The following is a 27662-nucleotide window of genomic DNA, read 5'->3' on the forward strand; positions in this document are numbered from 1 at the left end:
AAGTCCCCCAAATCTTTGAATAAAACTAATGTTGTGGGAAGATGGGCCATGTTGATCATGTCTAAACCACTTTCAGAAACATGGCAACTGAAGGATTGCCGCAGGCTTTCCCAATGGGTAATTTTTACTCTAGTTTAATGTGTTTATTACCCATTTAAATATTTATGTGAAAGGCAGGTTTTTAAAAACCATAGCTTAAGCAGTGATATTGTGCGCTGCTTCATGCATGGAGACAAATGAAGACCCATACTCTCCAAACCCTACCATCTTTCTCCAAAGCCCCATTTCCAAAATACTTAAGTGATTCTTTTTCTAGTTTTAACTTCCTACCTGCTGGACTTGTTTTGCTGCAGTGATGTTGCTTTGTGGTTTTTCTCTGGGATAAATTGTGCACTATACAATGTGTTTCAGGTTCCATCACTCTAGAATTTGTCAAGAATTACTATGTCCCATATATACACACCTACCATGGTGGGCGAGACATCCATGCCTGTGGATTGTAGAATCTTTAGAATTACTTCTCCTCAGGGCTCTGGAGGATTTTAGTTTCATGAAAAACAGTCATGGCTCCTGAATATTTTTAGTTTTGTAAGTCCAGCTGTTTTATTTCCTCCAGGGCAGCTCATCTAATCTCAAGTGGGGAAGTTAAGGGGAAATAAAGTATCTAGGGTATGGGACCCGCAGCCTTAGCATATGAAGTGACTGTAACACCACCTGTGTGGCAGAGCTGGCGTGCAGTGGAGCGTCAGTGTGTTAGCATAAGTAGTGCAGGGGGTCCTGATTGAGCTGTTCAGTTCCATGTGTTTAACATGTGCAGAAGTATTTTCTCTGTCTTAATAAAGTTGAGTTTTATCAGTTCCTCCGCGTCCTAAGTGTTTTGTTGTTAGGACTGGGTGATGCTATGCCACGTGTGCCTCAGAAGAAGCAGTGAGAAATAATTTGGTAAGATCTCACTGTTGTACTTTTAAACTAACAGACCTAAAGCCATATATATGGTTTGATTCTCTAGTCACCTCTGGAAGATAGGGGATGTCGGTACTAATGTCATTTTAAAAAAGGTATTTTATTGGTTTTTAGAGAGAGAAGCAGGGAGAGGGAGAGAGAGGGACAAACATCGATGTGAAATGCATCGCTTTCTCCACGCCCCCCACTGTGGATCAAACTTGCAACCCTGGCATGTGCCCTAACCGGGAATCGAACCAGCAGCCTTCTGGTACATGGGACGATGCCCAACTGACTAAGCCACACCAACTCCAGCCTGGGCTTAATGTCATTCTAAGGTTGTGAGAACGAAGGTCCAGATCAATCAAATTATTTTTCCCCAGCGTGTAAAAGACAAAACCATTAAAGCTGCTGATGTCTATTCTAGTGCTCTCCCCATTCTCTTGATCTTCTTTGATTAATTCAGACATGAAACAGAGCTTCAAGGTTCCCAGACATTTAATTGTAGGAGAGATTTCTTGGAAGATAAGACATTAGGAGTTTTGGTCAAATGTAAACATTGGTGGTTATCCCATATCTGTAAATCCCTCATGGCCATGAAGAGATTTTTAAGACTTATTTCTGTTGACTTACCACGAGTGTTTAATATCTATTACTATTCCATTCTAGCTATCTGAGTCATTGTTAATATCTCTTCTTTTGGTCCGACTTTTCCTGGCATTGGGGTGTGACCAGGTATATTTTATATTTGTACTTCTCTCTTGCGCCAGTAGGTGGTGACTCAGTGCCAACAATGAGATCAATTTTTTAGAATTTTAAAAGGGGAATTGAATATGAAACTTAAGTTTCAAGGACTGGGGATTGTATGAATCTTTGGCTTTCTAAGTTAACCGTGAAACCAAAAGTTTCTGACACTTTTTGATAACCAGACTTAAGATTGGGGCTCTAGGAGGGTAGCAGTTTCAATGATCTCAGTTCCCCTGGTCTTTACCCATTAAGACTGCACAATTGCCTGAGAATCCTTCTTGTTCTTTGGGTCTGTTAGCAGCTATTTGTTTTATTATCTGGCTTAGGATAGTGAGGGGAATATTATAATACGATTTAACTTCCCTGTATGCTCATTTCCTTCCTCTGACAAGTTCCAGACATTTTATCCTGAATTTTCTAAGCCGCATCGACTAATGATGTGTTGCTTTTTGAGTGTATTTTAGTAAAGTCTGCCCTTGTTGCTCAGTCAGTGGCCTCTCCTGAGCAATTGTTTTCACCCAGTCTGCGGTTTCCAGGACTTCACTCAGAGGGATGCTGGAGCCTTTTAACTTTGCATTTCCATCCCAAGAGGCCTGACTGCTTCAGTTCATCTCATTAACCCGACTATCTGAAGAAAAGTGTCTCACGCAAGGGGGAGGGGATGAAACCAGTTGAATTCCTGCAGGAGAATCAGTAGCTGGGGGTATTGTTTATTGGTGTCCTCTAGCCATGCTTTTCTGAAACGGCTGAAAGGCACATCTATCTAAAAATCTGCCACTTGCACAGGGAAACTTGTAAGCAAGCAGTGTAAAGTCAAGAAATCTGTGACTTAAGTTTCCGTGACCTGCATTTATTTAACTGGTCCAGGGACTTCAGCATTTTAGGGAAGTGGAGTTTTTCCCCCTGTATCCAGTTCTTGGGCCTTAGTGTGTTTCTTTCATGAATTAAAACTACTTTCCTTTTAAGAACCCTTAAACTGAGCAGTCTTACAACTTCTCTAGAGAGAGAACTACAGCTACCTTTTTTTGTCTCCAAGAAACTGTCAGTGTATACGCAGCTGCAAGCATTGTGTCAGCAGATTTACTCTTGGATCTGGCACAGTAGTGATGCCTGCTGGGCAGCATCCAAGTACATGGGTTATATCTCAAGTGGTTAAGAAAGTAGTCTAAGAGAAGCAGAAAGCAGCATTCCTTAAGTAACATAACTTGTGTGGACTGGCCTGGGAGTTAATTCTTTCTGATGAACAGGAAAGCAAAACAGAATGGGGAAAAAAGGACCCAAATACTAGCTTCTAGTCTGAACCAACAACTGGGATGTTGCTATGTTAGTAGGTCATGCTCAGGTTCACCTCATCCATTTTTCCATTATAGTTCTATGGTTGCTGCCCAGGGAGCCTCCTTACCTCCCTCATCTGCTCTCTCCCCAACCACCACTTCCTTAATATTCCTGAGGCATGCTCTGTTCATCACCTCCCTTGAACAAAGACCTCAGTGGCTCCCTGTTGACTACAAAATTAAGTCTAGACTCACTTTTGCATTCAAAGGCCCCATAATCTAAATTTCAACCTACATTTTTAAAAAAAAAAATTTTTTTTATTGATTTTTTTTAGAGAGGAAGGGAGAGGGAGAGATAAATATCAATGTAAGAGTGAAGCATTGATTGGCTGCCTCCTGCATGAGCCTGCAACCCAGGTGTATGCCCCTACTGGGAATCGAACCAGCAACCTTCTGTTGCATGGGACAACGCCCAACCAACTGAGCCACGCTGGCCAGGGCCCTACCTACATTATTGACTTCACTTCAAACTGTACAACTGAGTTCCTCCCCATACTCCTGATACCTTTGTAATAATTTGGTTATTATTTAACAGGAAAGGAGTAGAGGGAAATTAGATAATATAGGCATGCCATTTACACAGCTTTGCTAACTTAACACTCTCCAAGTTTGCTCCCCGCAGATCACTGATGCGGGAAGGTGCCTGTTTGTCAGTCACACCTGAGAACAAATTAGTGGCCAGAATAGGCGTGTCTGTTGCAAGGGCATGAAACCTGAATATTTAAACTCCTAGACAAAGGAAGTTCACTCTCTCAGCTCTCTCCCTTGCTGTCAGCGCCTGACTCCTGTTGCAGGGGGTGCGCTCCCCTGTGCCCACATGGCTCACGGCCATGTGGACTCCACACAATGGATTAATAGACTGAATCTGGACTGAATGTACTGGACCTGGCTGCAACATGGAACAGAAGCTTTGGACACCGGCCTTTCTTTTGGTTTTGCTGAACCCCAGATACACCTTTTTTAGGACTGCTTTAAGGGACATGGGTGTTTGGAACCTGAGAAATGTAACTCCACCCTGATAGAGTCTTCTACCACACCTCATTCTCCCATGGGGCCTTCTGAAAGTGCTCATTTCAGTGGCACCCCCAAAACCCCACTAGCAGTGGAGAAATCCCACTCATGTACTCCTCCCATAGCACTTCCACTGCCTTTTTGCTAGATCTATAGTTTCATGCACTGATATTCCTTGCCTCAGGAATGCCTTTCCCACACCTCTCTACCAGTCCTACCTAGTACTATTTGAAAGCCCTACCTAATACTATTTTTTCTTTAAGATTCCCTAATCCCCTCTGCAACTGAATTCCAGTAAAAGTTTCTCTGCCATTTTGTGGTCCATCTCTGTTCTACCTTGTTTCTCGAAATAGCTTATTTGTTCCCTTCTTACTGTCCACAGCCCCTAGTACATTGCCTTGTGTGCAGCAAGTATTCTGTATTTGTTGAATGAATGAAAGGAAATATTGCAAATAATTTTAAAATGTGAACATGAGTAAGTCAGCTGTGCAATACTGTGTATGAAACAACTATTCCACTCCAGGTAAATATGTGAAAAATAAATCTGAATTTATTATTTCAGTACAGTATAATACAGAATTGTGGCAACAGGAAGTAAATACTACAATGACTTGACATAAATATGCTAAAGTCTAGATTATCAGTTATTAAAATGGTACAATTCTTCTGTTACAAAGTTTATAAAGAAAAAAGATTTACACTGTATACAAAAGGATTTCCCTCCAAGAGCTGTCCAGTGGAGAAAGGGGAGAGCCAAACACTTGACTTAAAGGATGGTCTGAGGAACATGACCTGGCCAGCTAGCCCATTTCTTATTAGGAGGTCCACTTCCCTGTTGGGCTTCCTTGTGACTATAAATAGACATCCTATTTCTAATGCAATACTTCTTTCCTGAAGGAGCTAGTTATTTTTTTTACTACAGAGACATGCTTTTATCTTTGTAGTCCCATTTCCAAAGCTGCTCACGTTGACAGATTAGGAAGTTGGGCTTTTGTTCTACCTCTTATCTGCCCTAGATGGTGGTATCCTGGGAGGGGCTGGCATTTATCTGTCTTTCCGTCTGACAAAATACCTTCTGAAATCAGACCTTAACCCCTGAAAATTTCCAGAGTGGGAAGTACCTGTGAAAATATATTCTTTCCCCTCTCCTGCAGGTTCTCCCCCCAGTGGTACTGTGTGATAGGTCCAGGAGAAATCTGTGTAAAGAAACACTCCTCCCTGGTGTGTCTTCTGAAATGGAAAAGGCAAGGTCCACCATGGTTTCAGGGAACTGGATGTTCTTGGTCATGGGCGCGCCTTGTCTTTAATCCAACCCAGGTAATTAGTAACCTTGGTGTATACACCTGGAACGTCTTTCTGCCCACAGCCAAGACCCCAGCTGATGATGCCAACCAAAGTCATGCGGTTGTCCTTCATACACACCAAGGGGCCTCCTGAGTCACCCTACAAAAGAGAGAACAGGTTAGTTGTTGGCAAAAATTGCAGACTCTTTGGGTGGGAGTTCGGGTCAATATTTGTAGTGTTAGTACTGTATCCTTCCTAGTACTTAGTTCACAGAGGGAAATTTTTACCTCAATGATCTTGATCCTGTAAGAGAATTAGGCTGTATCTACATTGTAAAGTAGAATGGAGATAATTGCTCAGACACTTCAGGCCTCAGCCCTGGCTTTAACTCCACTTAGTTGTGTGGCCTTGGGCTAACTGTGCTCCAGTGTCCTTTTCTGTATAAGAGAGATAATACTACCTACTTGATGAGGTTGTTATGGGAACTAATTGGGAGAAAGCTTGAAAAAAACTGGGAAAAATGTATGACATTTAGTGAAACTCTTGGTAATTGTTAGCTATTATTGTCTTGCTAACTCAAAATGGTTTTTGGTTTTTGTTTTTAACTTGACGCTTGCAAATAATCATGCTTTCACTTTGCATACAACCTTTATGTGACTGTGGAGCTAGGTGGTACCATGGAGGTTCTGAAAAAATTATTCAAAAGAGACCAAAAACTGTCAAGGAACCAAGTAGGGGCTGCTGTGATTACTTTATAAGAACAAAGTCCACAAAGCCTTCAGTGCAAGAGCCTGGCATCCTTCTTTTTGCACCCCTCTAACCCTAGCTCCTCGGCGGACAGCCTGGCACACTGCAGGCGTGAACATGTCTCATCAATAACAGACCCTTGGCTATATTAGGTCCTAATAGCACAGATTGGTCTGTGTCCCATAGGCCAGTGTCTTTTTATTTATTTATCTTTATTGTTGAAAGTATTACAGGTAAACCCCTTCCCCCACATTGACTCCCTCGCCAGTAGGCCAGTGTCTTGTTATCATAAAATAGAAGTACTGTACTAACTCCAATAAGGATGCCAACAGAGAGCCGGAAATGGTTTGCTTTTCCAGGTTATTAGGGCTGAGTATGACTTTTTAAGCCTCATTTCTCACAAATCATCTCTATCCTACTTCCCAGTAGGTTGCGTTCCTCCTCCCCCTGCTACAGAGCAGACCACAATCCTCCGGTACCTACAGAAGTCAGGAATCTCTTAATTTGTGTTGCTTCATCCCTTCACTTCAAGTCAATTAATTGCTTGGGGCTCACAGGAAATCCTGTACCAGGTGGAGTTTCCTGTGCAGACACTGGGGAAATTTCCTGCAGTTCAGAGTTCTTAAGTTTGGGTAACTCTGATCTTTCCCCAGTTGCTTCATTCTCAGAATCCCTAGCACCTCGCCAAGAAGAAATCACTCCATTAGAGGGTTTTTTCCATCGTTAAAAACCTGTTGGCCAAGGGACGCTTTTACCCTTGGTGGGCCCGGAGGATGGCTCGTGCTCACCTGGCAGGCATCATGCAGGTTTGCTTGGTCCCCTCCGCTCCGCGTGTCTCCAGCACACAGCATGTTGTTCGTGATGGTTTTGTTAGACAAATACTGGGACGTGCAGCGGCTGGAGGGGTACAGCCTGACATGCGCCTCCTTCAGCCGCTCAGAATAGAAAGGAGAAGCTGAAAGAGAGGAGGGGAAACCTCTTATGGTTTTAGGGAAAGCTGTCCACCTTTCGGAAGGAGGAAGCCAGGTTTTCTAATAATAGCGAACATGTATCAAGCTTTGACACACATTACGTTAAATCGTGAAATTGCCAATATTTTATTGTTTTGCCCTATAAAAACGACAATTTTATAGAGTTTAACCCAGGGTTTCTCAATAGCAGCACTATTGACATGTAGACCAGATCATTTTTGTGAAAGGCTGCCCTGTGTATGGAACTGTTTGGCAGCATCCCAACCATGGCTTCACCCCACTAAATGCCAGGACAAACCTCCACCCTGAGTTGTAACAGTCAAAAATGCCACCAGACATTGCTAACTGTCTCCTGAGGGACAAAATCACCTGAGGTGAGATCCACTGGTTTAACCTAGTATCTCATTTAATCCTCATAACCTAAGGAGGTAGCTAGTTCTGTCCCCATGTCACCAATGAGGAAACTGAGGCTTGGAGCAGTGTAACATAAAAATCCAAGACAGGGTCACACTGCTAGCAAGGAACAGAGGGGGGATTTGAACTCGGGTCTGTGGGACTGTATACCCTTAATTACTGTCTTCACTCTTGTCAGAACCTTCTTGAAATCTGAAGCTCTTCAAAGCACTGGTACTATTCAGACCTTTCACAACCTGCACAGTGACCCTGTGAGGTGGGAAAGGCTGATGGTGGTTCTCACTGTACAGGGAACTTGCCTACACTGACACAGCGTCAGTGCCTGACCCGGGGCCACAACCACTCTCTCGACCACCTTTTCCTCTGTCTGGTCAACGGCTGCATCCCCCGCTGTCCTGCAGACAGACAGGACGGGCCGTGACTTCCTTCCACTTACACGCCTCGTGCTTGCCGTAGCCAGACAGCTCACACTCCGTCCAGTCGGGCAGCTGCAGGCCGGCTTCGGGCAGACAGACAGTGCGGACAGAGTCACTCTCCTGGGCACACTGCAGCGAATCTGATTTCAGCTGCAGCAGTGCTGTGGGCAGAGAGGAAGAGAAAAGCCCTGTGTGAAGAGCTGCTTCTGATTTTAGGGGAGGAAGATGAAGGAGAGGGCAAGAGTTTGGAAGGAGGGGTGCGCATGCACGTGCGTGTGCGCGTGTGTGTTGTGCGATCTGGAGTTTGAACTGGAGCAGGGACAATAATGACATCTTACCAATGTCATTGTTGTAAGTGTCGCCATCGAATTCCTCATGGACAATGAGTTTTTCTACTTCAAATTTCTGCTCTTCCTTTCCAGGCTCCAACCGGTATGTTCTGCCCAAGACCACCTTAAGGTGGTGGAGAGCAAACCTAATGGGGAAACAGTCTTAGGACGTTCTTCTTGCTGTGAGGTTTCCTCCAACCGGCCTGGTTTCAAGGCCTCGGAGGGTAGGAAAACCTGCTGGGCTTTCTAAGTGCCTACCTCTCCTGGAAGCAGTGGGCAGCGGACAGCACCCAGCAGGAGCTGATCAGTATCCCCCCACACAGGAACCTCTCTCCTGGCGACCTCCTGTTCTGGACGAAGATGGCGGCCTGCCACGGATGAGAGGTGATGTCCGTGAAGAGCCCTCCTTTAATGCGAAACTGAGGCCGCGTGTACTGTCTCAGGCCACAGGTGGCTGGGTGAGGAAAGGACAGAGAAGGGAGAGAAGATCTGTGGTCCTGCGGTGACGTCCTTCAGCACCCTTCTTGATTTCTTCTCTTGGAACCCTGGGTTGCTACAGGCTTCCTGCACCTCTACAGGTTGGCACAGTGTCATATAACAGTCTCCATGGTGATAAAAACCACAGCTTTCATTTGTTGAGTACGTGGTACATGCCAACTGCTGTATATACACCATCTGTGACCCTCACAACAATGAACCTCAGAGAGGGTGAGAAATTTTTGCCCAAGGTCACAATGGCACCTGGATTAGAACCCAGATCTGTCAAAATCCAGAACTGGGATCTTTCTGCTATGCTTCATTGCCTCTAGTATTTTCCTGCCACCACTTCCTGGTTTAAGAAATAATGAAACATTGCAATTTCCTCCTGGGGAATGTCTACCCCATTTCTTTTCCATCTATTCAACCTTACCCATCCTTTGGGCCCAGGTGAAATCCTACCTCCATATGAAGCATTTTTTAAAAAGTGTATCTTTATTGATTTCAGAGAGAGGAAGGGAGAGGGAGAGAATGAAAGATAGAAACATCAATGATGAGTGTCATTGATCAGCTGCCTCCTGCAGGCCCCCTACTGGGGATCGATTCCCCAACCCAGGCATGTGCCCTGACTGGGAATCGAACCGTGATCTCCTGGATCCTAGGTAGATGCTCAACGGCTGAGCCACACCTGGCTGGGGCTCATGAAGCATTTTTAACACCCCCAGCCCACTAGGTTCTGAGCAAGCTTACTGACATCACTCACTGAGGACTCACTCCACACAACCTTGGTTGTGAGTTAACTGATAATTTGTGTCTCACTTGCCCAGTTAGACTCTGTGTTTCTAGAGGAACACTCTGGCTGATCTGTGTACTCATAGGAACTGAGTAATAATAATCTATTCTCAGACAACTTCCCGTGCATGGAAAGTGGATATCTGCCCAAGAGTGTTACCACCTCACCCTTGCTTTAGTCATGGAAGCTCCCTCCCCAACAAGGCCTGACCTCCCAGGAAATCTGGCAGCTACACAGTCTGAACCGGACAGCTGTGAAGATGCAGGAAATGGTATGGCAGAGGAAATGGTCAAGAAGGACAAGGCAGTGAGGCTGGGCAAAGGGAGGTGGCCAAGGGAGGGCCCTTACAGCACTGGGGAATGTCACAGTATTCCCACGTCAACTTGCGGTCCTTCAGCACATGGCACCAAGGTTTGGTATCCCCATCTGGATTCCTAGATGATAAAGGGAGTTTAAAGTTTTAAATCACATTTTCAATCACATCTCAAACCATGGAAGAGGAGAAGGGGGCTCAGTGAACCAATGGCAAAAACATTGAGCTGGGAAGGAGGGTCCTGAGTTCTGGACTTGTTCTGTCAGAGACCCCACCATAGGAAAACAACTTTAACTTTAGCAACACGACATGCTCATCTCATAGGGTCCTTTGGAGGCACTGTGAACTGTGCTGTGGGGAAACTCTTGCAGTTCATTGGAATAACAGTGCCATGTGAGAGCAGACCAGATGAGGACTGAACGGCAATGGGACAGGACTCTAACTTGGGATTTGGGTTGAAAATCTGGTGGACTTTGCTTTTCATAATAGGTGTTATTTTAGCAAATGAATAGGTTGGACTAGATAATAGCCATGGTTTCTTCCCACTCACTGGGTCTTTCGTATAACTTTAGGCATCAACTCTTCTCCCATCCCACGCCCCAATCTTGTCCTTTGCCCAGACCGGAGCCCCTCCGACCTTGTGCTACATACCGGCAGTAATTGTGTTTGCCCAGGCCCAGTGTCTGGGCGTTGCTCTTCCATGCTGTGTTAATTTTGCCTATCAGGATCATGGAATTCCACAGGAGGCAGGAGGCACCAGATGTGGTGAGGCTGTGGGTACCACGGTATGCTAACCCTTTTCCAGTGTAGCAGTCCCCATTTTTTTCTGGAACAGAAAAAATCTCAAACTGAAACAAAACCAATAAAATGCTAAAGCAGGCACATTGAAGTGTGCAACAAGGTTTGCAATGGAGCTGGTGGCCTGACCTGGGGAGTTGAAGGCAGCCAGCCTGCCAGTGAGAAGGGTGTGATACCATCCTACCTCCCCCTTTTCTCCTCTTCAAGCCCTTTTTAAAAAATCCTCACTGGAGGACATTTTCATTGATTTTTTTTTAGAGCCGAGGAGGTGGGGGTGGGGTGGGGTGGGGAGAGAGAAACATTGATGTGAGAGAGAAACATTGATCAGTTGCCTCCCACATGCAACCTGACCGGGGTGGGGATTGAACCTGCAGCCTAGGCATGTGCCCTGACTGGGAGTCAAGCCTGCAACCTTTTGGTGTACAGGACAGCGCTCCTACCAACTGAGCCACACCAGCCAGGGCTTCTTCAAGCCCTTTTACACAGAGAAGGCAAATGGCTTTCTTCTGGTGTGCCAACTTCCATCAACTGGATATGGCTTCCTAGATTGCTGTGTTGAAAGAGATTCTGAGGGTATATTCAGGTTCAGCAGGAAAGGGTGCTGCGTTCAGTTAGGGGTGATTATTCCTGCAGCTGCTTTGAAAATAATTACAGGTTTCCTTGTTTATTTGAAAGTGAACTTAGGTAGTTCAATGGAAGGACATGTCAGCAGGCCCTTATTTCTCTAATTTTGCCTGCCAGTGCCCTGAAGCAATTGCTGGACTTGGGAAGGAAGGAGAATGCTGCCTATTTTCACCTATTTGTCCTATTTTACCCTCTTTTCTCCCCATTTGAAACTGACAAAATATACCAGTATAATAAATAGTATACTTAGAAGGGATCTTTAAGATCATCTAGACCAGTGAGTCCCAATTTGGACCAGATCCTGGGAGACGGGGAGGATGCTTTAGCATTACTGTGGAGAGGCCTCAGAATCACAGGAGTATCAGTATTACTTGTAGACTGAATGTACATTATTTTGTATACGTATATTTAGGACTTCAAACATGTTTTTCATACTATTGTGATGAATAACACGATTATTTGTGAAAGCACCACTGAATTCATAGTACCTTTTTGTAACTTAGTATTTTTTAAATCTGGGAAATTTTCTCACATTTAAAGGGGGAGGGGAGAGAAATAGGCCCATCAATCAAAAAAGGGAGAATTCCCATTCATTCTCAGAAGGACTGGAAACCACTGATGCAGCCCCACCTTCTCCGCTGTAGATGAGGAAACTGAGGGTCAGAGGTGTGAAGAGATCAGCTCAGGGTCAAACGATGGCCAGAGGCCTCGCCTGGGTGAGCACCTAAGTCTCATGGCTTTTCCCCCCATCTGCAGCCCAAAGGATTAACTCTCAGCCTACTCCTTTGCCTCCCAGTTATAGAAGGACCCTCAGCCCGTCCCCCTAGACTCTTCTCCCTGCGACACCACAGGGGAAGGTGGGGAGGCTGCACTTACCCTTGGAGCAGAGGGGCGTGCTGCAGAACTCGGAGATGTACTTCCCTGCCTTGAAGACGTAGCACCAAGGTTTTGAGTCTTTGTCTGGGTTTCTGAAAAATCAGCCAGGGAAAGCCAGGGGGTGTTAAAAGTGGAACTTCTGGTCTGGGGAAAGAGTTAGTGGGCTTTTGGTTTTGGTTGTGCACAGGATAGTTGTATCATGTTAGGTGGAAGTATGACGGTGATTGTCTTCATTTGGAGATTAAATATGGTTTAAGGAGATGTGTTTGTGTGCCAAGTTGACAAGGGGTGGACTGTGATGGTTAGTCTTGTGTGTCAACTTGGCTAAGTTATTATGCCTAGTTCCTTAATCAAATACTAATTTAGGTGGTGTTGTGAAGGGAGTTTGTAGATGTGGTTAACATCTATAATCAGATTAAGTAAAGAAGATTTTCTTTGATAATGTAGGTGGGCCTCATCTAATCAGTTTTGCCTTAAAAGCAAAAGCTGAAAAGAAATTCTGTCTCAAGACTGCAGTATCAACTCCTGAGTTTCCAGCTCGCTGGTCAGCCTACAGATTTCAGACTTGCCAGCCCCCACAATCACATGAGCCAATTCCTTAAAATAAATCACTTTATATATATATATCCCATTGGTTCTGTTTCTCTGAAGAATTCTGATCAGTCTGATGCAGGTATTTTCCCCAAGGGTAACATCTTCTTACCAGAGAAAAAAACTACTCAGTAGGGAAGAGAGCACTCTCACCTGCAGTAATTGTGATTCCCAAGACCCAGCTTGACGGCACCTGGCCTCTGCCCATTGTAGGGCTTCCGGGCCAGAATGCTGCTGTTCCAGTTGATACAGTCAGCCCCACTTTCGGCTGTGCTCCACGTGCCTCTGTAGGTGACACCTTGGTCCTTGTAGCAGGTAGCACTGGTATCTGATTGAAAGCAGGAAACGCAACATCTCACATGTGAATCCCCTTTTCATTTAGTTTCTCAAAGGGTCTCACATCTGCTGCTGTCATCACCCCCAACCAATGAGTCAGGCTGGCTGCTAAAGCTGCTGGTGGTCACCCAGCTGACTGGTGGCAGAGCTAGACTCCAGACTCACACCCAGTGAGCCCAGCACCTTGGTTTTATAACCAACCCTTGGATGAACCTTGCTGTCCCCACTCCCCATCCAGGCCCCTGTCACCAGGGCAGATTTCTTTTCTGGGTAGATTTTACAATGGGAATTTCAGTCCCTCTCTCACACGCACCCACCTACCACTCACCTATTTCACAGAGTTTCCCACTGAATCCTTCAGGGCACTGACAGACAAAATCTGAGAAATACAGAGCCTGCCAACATGTCCCCCCATTGAAGCATCGTGGTTCACTGCAACCTGTCAAGTAGGAACAAGGAAATCCTGAATTACTTTCAAAGTAGCCCCAAGAATAATATAAATTAAAATATTAAGAGTGCTGTCTCCATGTCAGGCACTATTCTAAGCAGTTTACAAAATTAACTCACTTAATTCTCACAGCAAACCATGAAGTATGTACTATTGTTCTCCCCGTTTTACAGAAAAGGAAACTGAGGCTTGCAAGTGAAGGCATTTGCCTGAGGTCACATAGCTTTGCTCCTTTTTTGCTCAGCACCTTCACATTTGCCTAAGGCACATCATGCCTGGAATCTCCATTTGAAGATTTGAACATGTGGGGGGACCAATAAAGACAGGGTTTGGGCCATGAGACTGGACGCTGAAACTCGAACCCTCGGCTTGAAGTCCATACGTACTTTTGATGGGCACAGAGTGGCACTGCGGCCGGCCACTGTTGCACCAGCAGTATTCTACTCGGTTGCTTCTGATCATGGGGCGCAGCCACGACTCATGTTGCCGGTATATCATCTGGGTTTTTTCATCTCTGCAGGTCACTATAACAAAAGACAGGCTGGCCTCTTAGGGCACAACTCACCAAAAACTGGTGGTCAACCTCTGAATTCCTATCTCACTTTCTATATAATCTGTCCATTATTCCTTTTTGCCCTCCACTGGAAGACAACAAATACCTAATATTTTGTCTCCAAAACCCCTTTTATTATTCTTTTTCCTCCAATGGGCCCTCATTTTAAAAGAATTTATCTATTAAAATACATTTATTAAGTAATACTCTATGTTTTCATTTGAATTCATTAAAACTATACACATGTATAATAATGCTCACCAGAGATTTTGATCCACGTATTACAACACTGAAAAAATGCATTTTTGGCCCCAAACAAAGAAAATTGGCATTTTGGTCTGTGAAGAAAATGTGCTACTTCCATTCGTACTTTTGAAAATATAATGAAAATAGTTGAAGTACTCCCATTAATATTCTTTCCCTCTTTCTCTGTTTGCAAACCAGAATGTCAACCTAAAAAATCTTTAACTTTTAATGTAAATTGTACTATTGCTTCTTTTGAGGGCCCAAGGGGAACAGGATACCCTTGTTGGAAACGCTGTGCTATGCAACAGCGATGACATGAAGAGTTAAGGTGTGACTCATTAGGGAAACTTCCACTTAGAGGGGTGTTGCAAGTCTTTCAGACCCAAGGGAACTAGCTCATGAAGGAGGAGAGATGAGGGCCCCAGGTTGGTAGTTTTCAACCTGCAGCTAGGCCTAGAGTTCTTCAGATCAGAGTTACAACAATCCATCGGCTGTTAGCATTTTTTTTATTCTTGGAATCTTAACAGGAATGTTCCTCAGGTTTCTAGAATCAATTCTAGACATGGTCTTATGGACAGAAAGTCTTCCCACACCACTCTGTGAATTGACCCAGGCTAGTTATCCCAGTTTTACCACCCGAAAGAACTGGACGCACAGAGATGTCAGTTAACAAAGGTGCCAAGTGGACTCTGCAGGGATGGGGATCACAGCCCAGGAAAGGACCTCAGAGGATGTGGACGGCTGCAACTTGGCAGCAGCATGGGCTTGGGCAAGTCACTAAATCTCCAGGGCCCGTTTTCTCATCTGCGTAACAGGACTTAGGGCCATTGAGCTTGCGGGCTCCCACCAGCTTTGCGATTACTCGAGAGCTTGACTCCTTGAGGGCACACCTGTCCCTGTCTCCTCAGATCCTGGCTCGCTGCTTCAGCTACCTGGGTGCATGGAGTGAGTGATGGGGGAGCACACAGGCATCTTTGCAGAATTGCCCTGTACAATTTCACCTTCACATAGCTTAATTTGTCAGGTGATGGGTAGAAGATAAATCCCCAGACCGAGCCTAAAACACCCCGAGCCTCTGAGCCCTAACCCTGCCTCCTACCTCCACCCACCCCTCTCTGCCTCAGCATCTTTATCTCACCTCTGTATGACCTGGCTCCTCTTCTGAACCGCATGTAGATTTCCTGCAAAGAAACCGGGGAAAGGATCAGCACATGCTGGGTGTCTTAAGAATAAAGGTAGCCAATCCAGAAGACCACCCATCAATCAGATGCCACCTGACCAGAGATCCCTCCTCAGGCTAACAGGTCCCACGTGGAATGTCCATTTCCTGCCTTCTTGTCTAATTCTTCCTCCTCTTCTAGACTAGCGCTGCCCCAAAGAACTTTCTGAATGATGTAAATGTTTAATACGTGTGCTGTCCAATATGTAGACACTAGTCCATATGGTGATGCTTGAAATATGGCTGGTGTGGCCCTGGCCAGGTGGCTCAGTTGGTTGGAGCATTGTCTCATACACCAAAAGACTGAGGGTTTGATTCCCAGTCAGGGCACATACCTAGGTTGTGGGTTTGATCCCCATTTGGGGTGCGTTTGAGAGGCAACCAATAGATGTTTCTCTCTCACATCAATGTCTTTCTTTCCCTCTCTTCCTTCTCTCTAAAATCAATAAACATATCTTTGGGTGAGCATTAAAAAAAAAAAGAAATATGGCTAGTGTGACTGAACTGAATCTTATATTTAATTTTAAATTTAAATAGCCATACGAGGTTAGTGGCTACCATATTGAATAGTGGAGCTGTAGTCCCCATCTCCTCCATGTAGCCATCCCTGACTCTCCTCTAAAATCCTGCTGATCAGGGATTGCTTACCTGGCTTTCTATGATGCCCTTTGTTGCTGGAAATTTTCAGAGAGCATGTGTATTATACAGCTTCTGTGCCAATGAAAAAGTAAGCAGCACGAGGGCAGCTTGCCTGCTTCTATGGCTTGAAGCCCTCGTAGTCTTTTGTAAATACTTTACAGATTAATTCTAACACATTCTTTAAAAAATAGCTCCAAAGAAGGCATTCAGAGGCAGTAGAGTAGAATTAAGAACTTTTCCCTCAAGTCACAATAAGTGTTGCCAGAAGCCGAATCCCAAGCACCTATACAGAGGGGATTGGCCCTCTGGGCCTTTGCCTCTCCAGTCTGACACCATCCCTACCTTGGGGCTCCTGGGTACACTGAGGCGAGCCAGAAGTACCACAGCCTCGAGGGGCTAGGCACACAGGCGTGGACTGCACACCCACCTGCTTGGGCAGCGTGAAGACTGCTCCACAGAGCAGCAGGACACACAACAGCTCTCTCTTCACTTTAGTCATCATTTCTGCAGTGTCCCTTAGATCCTGGAAGAAGAGGGAAAAGCTTAATCATGTGATGTGAGAGGTCCAAATAGCATAACAGTTCAAGAACCTGAAACTGTTTCATGGCCAGGCCCTCCAGAATCAGTTTCGTTAGCAGGAAATCCCACGGCAAGTGTCTGGAAGATGATTTTTTTATAACAGTACACATAACATCAAATTTACCATCTTAACCATTTTTAAGTGTACAGTTTAGTGGCATTAAACACATTCACACTGCTGTGCAGCCATCACTGCTTTCCGTTTCCAAACCTTCATCTTTCCAAACTGAAACTCTGTACCTATTACACAGTAACTCCCCATTCCCCTGGCAACCACCATTCTACTTTGTTTCTATGACTCTGACTACTCTAGGTACCTAGACAAGTGGAATCATACAATATTTGTCCTTTTGTGCCTGACTTATTTCACTTAGCATAATATTCTCAAGGTTCATCCATGTTGTAGCATATGTCAGAAATTCCTTCCTTTTTAAGCTGAATAATATTTGTCTATATAGAACACATTTTGCTTATCCATTCACCCATCAATGGACACAGGTTGCTAGAAGATGATTTTGTCCAGAGATTTCTATGGGCTGAAGGGTGAGGCAATCTCTGGCACTTCTTGGCAGCCTCGGGACTGTGGTGAGCTGGCTTGGTTTCCTTTGAAGTGAACTCCTGCCCTGGGGTTGACTAGACAGAGCCACAGTAATGTCCCCTCTCTGACTTTTTAGAAGAAACCATAGGGATTTATTGCTGACACATCACAGAGCCTGCCTACCTCAGATTGCCTCTGCTCTTCCACTCATGACTTTCATGCCTCTTTGTCCAACAAAGAGAAGGCTCTTCGGGTCAGCCCTCCCCCTCCCCACCGCTCCATCGGAATGTTGGTCTCTTTCTTTAGACAGGCCTGACAAAGTACAGGTTTGCAGAAAGGAGCAGAGGCATCTGGTTTTAGTCATTAAACTCAGATCTTCCTGGACCCTTAATACCCAGCTTTCATGTGCCTTTCCCAGTGCTCTTCTCTCAGCAGCTTTAAGTAGGTTAGTTGGTCGGGATGTTGTTTTGTGGTCTGGCAAGCCCACTAACTCCTTCATCCTTAAGGATTAAATTAGGAAATTTCTTCCCTTGACTCATTTCCCTTCAGTCACAACAACTTTTGGTTCCACCCCTCCCCCTAGCCCAAGGATCCTAAGAGCCCTGCCCCTTTAGAGGCTTCCAGGACTTTCATCCTGGCCTGGCTCTGACTTCTTTATTTGCAAAGAACTCCCCCTGTAGGAAGTGCTATTCCCTTCCCATGACCCCAAGATCCCCCTAGAGCAAGGATAAAAAAGAAAGGGTGAGAGGGGTGATAGGAGACTCTTTATGCCCCGGTGATTCTTCCTGGGATGCTGGTCACAGGCAGAGGAGGGAAAGCAGAGCTGGGGGAATTGTGGAGAGTGCAGGTCAGGTCAACAATGAGTCCAACAAGGAAACCCAGACCCTGGGCTCAGAGGGAGTCTTGCCAACCAGCACACCCCTCCTCCACCTCCCCTTGCCCACTATGAAGGAAACCGAAAGCAGCTCAGGATCTAGGCCTCTGTTCTGATTTGGCATGCCCAAGGCCCCCTTCTCAGGCAAGTGGGGGAGGTGTGCTCTTTGGGGGCCCTTTTCTTAGAGGAGGAAGCTGGATACTATTGACTGGTTTCAGCAGAAAGAAGTAGGCAGCAAAGTCTTCTGAACCCAGGGAATTGTTTTGGATTTTCTTTCTCAGCTGTCCTTAATTTTTCCTTTTCTCAAAATTTCCAAAATTCCTCTTAAATTTCCCTCCTAATAACCTTTAAAAATAGATCTTCTTCAATGTATTCCCCTCCTTTCTTCTTGACCTTGATCATTTCCACATATTTAGAGGTGGTGCCATCCTTTATTATCTTAGCCAAGCCTTGAGGATAGGGAAACTTCTAAACTCTTGGGACTTCATGAAGAAATTCTGAATGAAATAATGATTGAATGAGTAAACGAGCCACCAGCTGAACAAGGACCTTAACCTGCATGCCAAACCAGCCAGTATTTTCAATATTCTCATTCACCCAAGTTCAGGGGATTGGAGTAGTCCTTTCCCGGGGTGCCTGCCAAGTTACTGTTTTATTTCAAGAACTCGCCATCCTCCAAATGGAGCACAATTCTGGATGTTGGAAATTGCAAAGTGGGAAGTAAATATTAACATATTTGCATTCCCTGGACAAATGGGGGGAGGGAGACCAAATGGGAAGGAGGAGCCTGGCCTAGGGCTGGGTGCAAAGACTCCAACAGCTGCATCCTGTCTAACTCTTCTGCAACCAAAAAATCAGCATAAGGGGGAAAAGAGCATATTTTTGTCTTCAGCTCTTGGGAGAGTTAGAGGCTGTCTGCCTTCTATCCGTCCTTATCTCCCTCTGTCTCTTTTGGCCTTGCTAGGCCTTGAGCTGATTCAGTGCAAATGAGTCCCACAAAAACCCCCACAATGTGATCGCTCCATCCTCGCTGCACAGAGGCAGTGAGAGAAGCCGGACAGGCTGAAGGGGTGAGAGGATGACAAAGAAATTAGTCACCCTGCCTGCAGACCAGCAGCGCAGTCCGAGGACAAGGGAGAAAGAGAAAAGGGAGGGAAACGTGTCCTCGATTTGCCTTTGTTAAAGAGGTGGGTGCAGAGGCGTGGGCAGCGCCTGGACAAAGAAGAAAGGGAATGCCAGGAATTCGGTCTCAGACTCGGGACCCATGGGACCCACGCCAGGAGAGACTCAACACAGTGGACCACAGGCTCCCACCAAAGGGAGAAGCACCAGGTGCTCATGGCAAGGCCAGAGCAGGAGGTGAGAGTTGAGGGATAAGTGTAAGAAGTCCTTCTGAGGCTCACTTTATAAATAAAAAAGACTTGTGATTTTAAAAATGTGCTCTCTTCCTTTTGCTATTTCAATGGCTTCCCAGAATCAAAGGACTAAAAAGGCAAGGAAGCAAGAGGAAGGAGGAAGGGAGGAAGGAAGGGAGGGAGGGAGGGAGGAAGGGAGGAAGGGAGGAAAGGAAAGAAAGAGAAAAGAAAAAAAAGAAACAGCAAAAGCATGAGGATTCTCACTTTGTTAGACCGAAATCTCTGAATCACTGAAAGAATCACTGCGTGAGGGGAGCGACGGAAGGGCCGGAAAGCCTGCCATTCCCAAGGTCCCAAGGCTCCAGCTCTGGCAGGCCCATCCTGGCACACCAAGTTGACTTTTGCAGATTTGTAAAAGGCACCCTCTCTGGTGGATGAAGTTCATTCAGCAGGGCACATGACTTGGCAAATAAAGCATGGCCTGGATTTCAAGGATGCAAAGGCAGGCACCCTTTTCCAGGGCACAACCTGCACAGCTACACGTGGTGGCCTTTGTCAGCTTCCGCGGCACCTCTGACCTTTCCGCTTGGAAGCCCAGTTGGGTCCTGCTGGCTGCGGCACCAGAGCGACTCTGTTCACTGGTCCCTCTGAACAAGTGCGAATGACGACTGCTCTAGGGGACAATGGGTAACTGGTTCTGGTAACCGGGGAGAGGATTACTGTCCCCAAGCCCAGGGTGTGTGTCATTCTGGCTGAGAAATCAACGACCATGCCAACCAGACACTCAGTGTTCATTTCCACAGGGGTACATGGGGGAATGCTGATTGATGGGCATTCCCAACATAATTGTTTGAGTCTGGACTGGGTGAAACCATTGAAGTGGGAGCAGGACAGGTACAGGAAGGACTTGGGGGACAGCAGAGGAAGTGCTGTCCTCAGTGCTTTTCCATTCCCTTTGCCTTGCCCTTTCCCTCCTACCTTCTCCACCTTCCCCCAGAGAACTCTGCTCTCAGAAAAGGAATCGACATGCTCATTCACGTAAGGTAAAAGTGACTGGAAAAAAAAACCGTGCTGCCCTTCCAAAAGCATCTATATTTTGAGACATAAAATCTATTCCTAGGGATGCCAAACCAAATAGGCTGGACTCAAGGTTTTCTCTAGGGCTAACATTCTGTGATTTCTGTCATGAGAACAAATGGTATAAGGAGTGTACACATGCTGTGTAAACTGTCAAACACTTAGAGATGGGTATAAGCACTTTTATTTAAACACTCAACCGTCTGCTATAAAATGATTTGCAATCACTCAGCCAAGTTCTACAATTCTAGGTACAAACAATGCCATTGCCCCAGATGTTACAGATCTGGAGGATTTCAGTTTCCAGTTTTGCCCATGAGAAAAAGGCAGACATGAGAACAAGGTAGACGAGGATGGGAGTTGCAAAGGAAAGACAAACGTAATTTGGTACTATGACTGAATCTAATACCGTGTGCAAGGTTCGCAATCGAAATCTTTCGTAAAGGAGGTTTTTTTCTCTAGAAATCTGAGTAGGAGAAATTCAGTCTGTAAGAGAACCGAATGCACTAAAATGACTCATGGCTTTAGAACCAGCAACACCCTCCCTCCACCCCCCCACCCCCTCCAACCACCATGGCCCAGAATGGATGCTAACAAATTAGAAAAGAAATGGTCAGAACTCCTTGGAACAGCCAAGGCATGCCACTAGAGTAAGGACAAGAGATGAGGTGAGATGGGAAGAGGAAACAGGCCTTGGAGAAGGGGGTGAGCTCCCACAGAAGCTCACTGTTGTCTGAGCCAGGGTTGGAGGCTGGGACATGAGCCATTAGCCTGGTAGCTCTGGTCCCATTTATATAGCTCTTGCTTTTTATAGAGACCACACTCTCAGAATAGAAATCAGTTACAAAAACTGCCATCATATAAGCAATTCTTAACCTTTAAAGGTAATTTCCTATGTGCCAAAGCTTATTTCCTCTCTTCTTAAACAGAACTCTTTATAAGTAGGAGACAAGAGAGGAAGAGTCTGTTCATTATTTAATTTGATCATTCCAATGAGGTCGATAGAATAGAATCCTCTCCTGCTCCCTGCCCCATCTCCAATCAATCACTCAGGGCAGAATTCTCTCCAAGGCATCTTCAAAATATAGGTATAATGGCCTGAGTCTAAGTTAGATAATATTAACCTGGCTACTCAGAAAAAACCTATATTGAGCGTTGTCTGCTACTCAACATTCTACCCTCTGCCAGGTAATCCTAGTGATTTGGGGGAACCAAGGGAATGTCATTTGTGGGTCTAGGAAAATAAAAGTCCATCCTGCCTTCTCCTACAATAAAAGGAAAAAAAATACCAAAAAAAACCGAAGCAAAAAACCCCCTTTCCTAATAAACTTAGATTCCTGTAAAACAACAACAGATTCAGCCCGCAAAAGTGAACTCAATTAGTCAGTGCAATAAAATGTTAACCCCCGAAGTCTGAATCTAAACAAACCTTGCAATCTACTATTAACCTAAAAGGGCCTCCTGTTAAGCAATGAGGGTAGTTCCTCCTGTTCCTTCCACTCCCTAAAGTAAACATCACTGCATGGTAATTAAATATGTAATAATTTGATAATTCTTCAGATAACCTCCAGATTTCAACACACTTGAACCACACAAAATGATCTTTGAAGCTTTCATTGTATCATTACCAAAATTTGTCCGCATTTTACTGGACTCACATGAAAGGGACTTTACAGTACATTTTTTGAACAATGTGTGGATTAATGCCATTTGCTCATCATGTATTTGAGTACCTACTACTTTCCAGTTTACAAAACCCTTTTACATCCATTGAATCATTTAAGGTAATATTATCTTGTTTCTACAGATGAGAGAATTAAACTTAAACAAAATATAAGGGACTTGGCCCTACGGTGACACACCTTATTAGAGGTGGCGCCAGTAACTCAAACCCAGGATCCCCAGTTCTAATATCCAAAACCTGACCCTCTTTCCATTACTCCTTACTGTGTCCTGATGCTGGAATGTCATGTTTTCAATGTGTTCAAAGTTGCTATTTAAGAGGAGCAGCATGGCATCATGAGAGGAGCACAGCCTCTAGAGTCTTAATTTCAAACTCCACTTACCACTTACAGGCTGCCTGTGGTTTCCTGGGTTTTCTACTGAGTTAGTAATTTCTATCTTGTCGAATTGTTATGGCAACAGAGAAGAAGCAGGTAAAGGCCCTACTAAGTGCTGGTGCACAGTAGGGTTAACTGTACTTACTGTCAGGGGCATCCTTCAGAAATGAGAGCACCAAAGTTTATAGCTTCTCCCCAGAACAGTAACTAGAAGCTGCTAAGGCAGAAGAGACGCCAAGCTTTATGGGGTCCTGAGAGTGTTAATACCAAATACTGTTTCCTAGATCATTTGGACATCTTGTGATGACCTGCAGCCAGATTCTTTACAATTGATAGAATCATGCCCTTCATCTATGTGTACAGATCAGTATCAGCCAGAGCCATTATTTCCTGTATGTGGGTGGTGCTTTTTATCCAGTCTTTAATCTATGTCTTTATTTGCCATTCCCAGGCCTATTTATACCACACATGCCTGAGCGACTGTTGAGAGAAGCCGGAATTAGCAGCTAAGACAGCTGGAAGATTAGGCTCTCGCTACTGATAAGGCCCATCTGATGCAGAACATGTGAATGTTTGACAACCAGACACATTATGTGAGAAAAATAAGGAAACCGGAGCTTCCCAGAAAAACAAAACAATACAAAAAAGCCTTCCCTTTTTTCTCTGAAGCCCAGGTGGCAGACATTGGCCCTTGCTACAATGAGGCAAAATAAAATAAGTTTCTCTGTTTTTGTGAACATGACCAAAGGTGAATAGAGAAGTTGACCGCTGGTCTTTTCTCTTTTCGATGATTCACAGTAGGTTACTGGGTTTAGCTTCCCCAACCAGCCCCTGGTCCCTTATCTTCAAGAAACCCAGCTGACATCAAACTGCTCATGCAAAGGTGTCTAACAAAGAGGCTGGAGAACCCCCTTGGGTGCCATCCTCTTATTGTCTATCAGATCCCCATCCCATCCACCTCAACCTCAAGCTCAGTCTAATTTCCTCCTTTCTTGAAATCATAGCTGATGACTTACTCTGTATTCACCATCAAACATTTATTGAGCACCAACCATGCACTAAGGCACAAGCTCATGGTATAAAGACACTTATGCTCCATCTTCAAAAACTCATAGTTTAGGAAGGGGACAGACAAGTAATAACTAGACAATAATAGTAGAGTGTGATCAGCACTGTGATATGCTAGGGGTGGGTGGGGGGGGGATAGAAGGAGGGAATATAGAATAAGCCGTCCTACTGGAATGTGGACGAGGGGGATCTAGCTCACTTTTGTTGAGGAGGGAGACAGGGGTGCTGGTCAGGGTAGGCTTTCTGGAATGGATACTATGTAAGCTGTTTATTGAACAAAAGTAGGAGTGAGCCAGGCAATGAAGTAGGGCGTTCCTGACAGAGTATATCTCCAAGATGGGCCCGTTGCTTGGGGCCCAGTGTAAAAGCCACAAGGAACCAGAGCCTCTTACTCTTCAGGGCAAGCATCTTTCTTTGGGTAAAGGAGTATAATTTATACACCCCAGGGTCTCCCTTCCAGGTGTCCCTAGGAGAAAGGATGATTTGGAAAGCCCAAGAGGTCTAAGGGTGTTGGGGCCTTAAGGGAAGGATTCAATTTGGATTCCCTAACGCCTAGTTGTAAGTTAATGGGATATTTGTGACTATATAATAAAAAAGGCTCTTAATACAAAGGTCTCCCAGTATCTGAGTTCAACCTGACCTTAAAGTGATCAGAGGCTCCAGGTAGAATCAGGTCTTGTAGGTCAATTCCCAAACAGACCTCTCCAAGCCACTGGTGTACAGGTCAGGAGCGTCATATAGCCATCCTGTGCACCTCAGCTAGGCCTGTTGGCCAAGACTTACTTTCTGGATCATGGCCATTGAAATGGATGGTGCTGGTCAGCTGCTAAGGAAACCCAATTGTATTAGTTCTATAGGAAGGGCAGCTGGTTAGCATTTCCTGGGTAATCATGATCAGTACTAGAACTTGCCTGAGTTATCCCTTCAAAAAATATTTATGAAATGCCTGCTGTGTGTCCAGTACCCGGTTCATGTTTCCTTCTGTAATAGGCCTTAATTTTTCAGGTTTATCTGTTTTGCTACCCTCTTCTACAGAAGTCTATTTCCCAGGCAGGAAAATGTAACAAAATGTACAAGATATCACTAAGAAAATGTGCTGCCCTTATATATAAGTAGACAGCTAAGTCAAAGTCAGACCATGTGACTTGGGTTGGACCAGGGCTGATGATGTTTCTAGCTCTAACTTTCTCTGAGTCTAAATCACCCTCACTTTTTTAATCTGATTTGATTTGACACCCACCACATGGTTTTGTGAGCCTGTTGACTAGGATGAGGTTTAGAACCTGAAACTAATTTTTCTCCATGCAAAGTAAATGGCCCAAAGAAGGAATAAATGGAGTATTCTGCTCACTCATCGTTCATACTAGCCACCTTATTAGAGCAGAGCTGAAAATTCACAGAAAATAGAAATTTATTCTGAGACTACAGATGCACAAGGCCAAATAATCGAGTGAAACCGAACATTTCAACTCAACACCCAAATTTTTCCTCGCAACCAGATACTCGGTATCTCAGAGAAGTACATGGAATTTTGAATTTTGTCTGGAACTAAGTCCACTATCATTGCTTTGAACTATGGTTGCCACTGCAGCCATCTGACAGAAAATAATCTCCACGCACCCTGGAAGCTTTGGAAATTCTGAAGCTAGCACTGCTCCTTCCAAATGATGATCCCAGCTAAAGGGCCCCTTAGGTGGCTATAAAATCCCATGACCAGAAAAACTCCTGTTGCAGATTAGTAACTGGCTTCATCTGGACAGTAACTTTCTCCATTTGCTCTGTGGTCCCCACCACTGATTTACAAAAGCCTTAGATGGTCCTGGTCACTTCAAGTCCCACCACCAAAGCTGTGGCCGCCTGTTACAATAGTTTGAAATGTACTGATCATCAGCTCTGCTCATCACTGTGTTAGGCCCCAAGGAAACAGTCCTGCGTCAACGAGCACAAACTAGTAACAGCATCATTGCTGTTCCTCAGCTACTCCCAGGTGGTGTGAACTGTCCCAGTCTGTGATGAAGCAACTGAGAATAGCACAGACACTGGGAGCATTTGATACGAGGCTTCACAAAGTCAACCGAGATGCTCTTGGAGAGTCTAGACAGTGACGGAGCCATTTGAGTAGCTAGATCCACAGAACATTTTAGGCAGAATAAATGGATGGATAGGATGGAGCTCTTTCTGTTTTAGTATTTACTGCATCCCTGCCAGTGCCGGAGCCTGACTCTGCTCTTACAGGAAGCACTTACCCAGCAGCTCACTCTGGTTGTCATATATTGATTCTGGACAAGTCAGTGTCCAGATCCCAGCGTGAGTCTTCCTGCCTACAGACAAAAATTGCTAGGAAGTCTTTCTGAGGGAACTACTTAAAAGTTGTATTTGCAGAATTTCTACACAGGACTATAAATGTACACACACACATGATTTTTTTTTTTGTCATCAATCAGTTTCAGGAGACTACTGTCATTATTCCAACTTGGTCACCAAATAAATCATCCTTACCACACTTCTTTGCACTTGAGATTATCATTAGTGACCTGGATGGAGTTTTCCTCCGTCCCTCCCTCCCTCCCACACCATGAGGTTAAGAAAATAAAGATAATAACAGTGAAAGTCTAGAGACACTTGATATGCTTCCTGCAGAGTGCTTTAGGAATAAAGGACATTGATGCTATTTTTTTCTCGTAATTAAAAACTCCTTAAAGAGAGGACCTCACATTTGCACACTGGGCAAAAAGCCAGAAGACAAAGCTGTCTAGTGCAGATGGTGGGGGAAAGGGGAGCTCAGAGGCCTTTCTCTGAAAGCCCCCTCCTTTTTCCCAGCACTTCCCACCCAATCGTGCTCTGGAAATGTCACTCTTCGCCCATCCCCAGCCTCAGTTTCTCTGTGGGCTCTTTGAGGGAGGCTGCCTAGTCAGACACCCCCCTCAACAGCCCCCCCAAGTGTCCCGCTGGTGGCCGATTGTACATTTCTTGCCCATTAGTCATGAGGTGCTCTTGTTGTCTAGTCAGAGCATTTTCTGTATAATTCTTTTCACTTTCCCCTTTACTCTGCAAGCAGAGATTTCTTATCCAAGAAATAACCCCTCCTATTCTCTCTCTTCCCCTGCCCTGCTCGCCCGTCCAAAACACTCCAGCCTATCCCAATTCAATGCAGATTCAGATTCAGTAGGAAATCTCCTTTGGGTGTGGACTCCAGCTAATCCCCTTTGCCTGGAGCACAAAGTCAGTCCCCCATTTAGACAATCCTTGATTGCCTGAGTTTGCCAGAAAGACAGAGAAGAGGAGCCGGCTGGACAGAGAGGCACAAAATTCAACCTACCGCCACTCCTGGCCTTTCTTGCCTCTGGAAAAGCTTTCTGGTCGGTCAGCCCGGGCTCTTGCAGGACCTCAGCGCCAATCGCTCTGCACAGCTCCAGCCTCCTTTAAATTTCAAGGCCGGGGGTGGGGTCAGTGGCCCCGGGTGGGCGGGCTTCTCTGCGGCGGGAGGATACCCAGTGCACTGGGCCATGAGGGAGCCAAACGGGGCGGGCCTGTTTTTATAAAGAGGGGGAGGAAGCTCAGGATGGAAGCTGCGCAGCCCATCCTGGCTTTGGGCCAGCCTGATTATTCACAGTCCTGATGTCATCGAATACAACAATTTGGGAGTTGGACAGGACCTTAAGAGTCATCTTTTTTAGAATCCTAGTTTCAATGATGTAAAAGGGACCCTCAAGATCAGCTGGGTCTAAGCCCCATTCACGAAAAGAAATATACACTGAGGAGTCGGAGGGTTTCTTCTGAAATCTCCAGCAGTAACTGCCCGGTGGGACACAAGAGGTTGGAAGGACTGGACAGGTGGACCAGCTGCCCTCCAGACAGAGGAAGTGCCAGGGTTGAAGCATTTGGGGTAGAGGTGGGGGCAATTAAGGGCAGGCACCTGCAGTGGAAAGTGCCCCAGCCTGTAATCTGCTTCATCAGGCACCTGCCCTGCCACTCCCAGCTCTGCCATCATGAGGAAAATCAT

At 45.3% G+C, this 27662-nt stretch overlaps 1 protein-coding gene across 1 annotated transcript; it reads right to left on the reverse strand.

The window, feature by feature from the left end:
• Positions 1-4562: 4562 nt before the first annotated feature.
• Positions 4563-27041, reverse strand: PLAT (plasminogen activator, tissue type). Its single transcript, XM_016195643.2, has 14 exons — positions 26979-27041; positions 16536-16631; positions 15389-15431; positions 13838-13975; positions 13332-13442; positions 12821-12995; positions 12077-12168; positions 10430-10604; positions 9814-9899; positions 8454-8649; positions 8205-8341; positions 7887-8027; positions 6854-7020; positions 4563-5477 (listed from the first exon to the last, which is right to left on the reverse strand). The coding sequence occupies exons 2-14, from the start codon at positions 16608-16610 to the stop codon at positions 5319-5321; spliced, it is 1695 nt and encodes a 564-aa protein (XP_016051129.2). The 5' UTR covers positions 16611-16631; positions 26979-27041; the 3' UTR covers positions 4563-5318.
• Positions 27042-27662: the final 621 nt, after the last annotated feature.

Source organism: Miniopterus natalensis, chromosome 2, assembly GCF_054644295.1.
Source record: "Miniopterus natalensis isolate mMinNat1 chromosome 2, mMinNat1.hap1, whole genome shotgun sequence".
Classification (NCBI taxonomy): Eukaryota; Metazoa; Chordata; class Mammalia; order Chiroptera; family Miniopteridae; genus Miniopterus; species Miniopterus natalensis.

Bases quoted from the DNA above. Each gene is read 5' to 3' on its own strand.
- PLAT (XM_016195643.2), bottom strand. From the start codon at position 16,610: ATGATGACTAAAGTGAAGAGAGAGCTGTTGTGTGTCCTGCTGCTCTGT. The intron at 10,605-12,076 runs GTAAGTGCAGCC...TTTCTGTTCCAG, and splicing joins CACGCCCCTCTGCTCCAAGG to AAAAAAATGGGGACTGCTAC. The intron at 8,650-9,813 runs GTAAGGGCCCTC...TTCCTCACCCAG, and splicing joins CTGTGACATTCCCCAGTGCT to CCACCTGTGGCCTGAGACAG.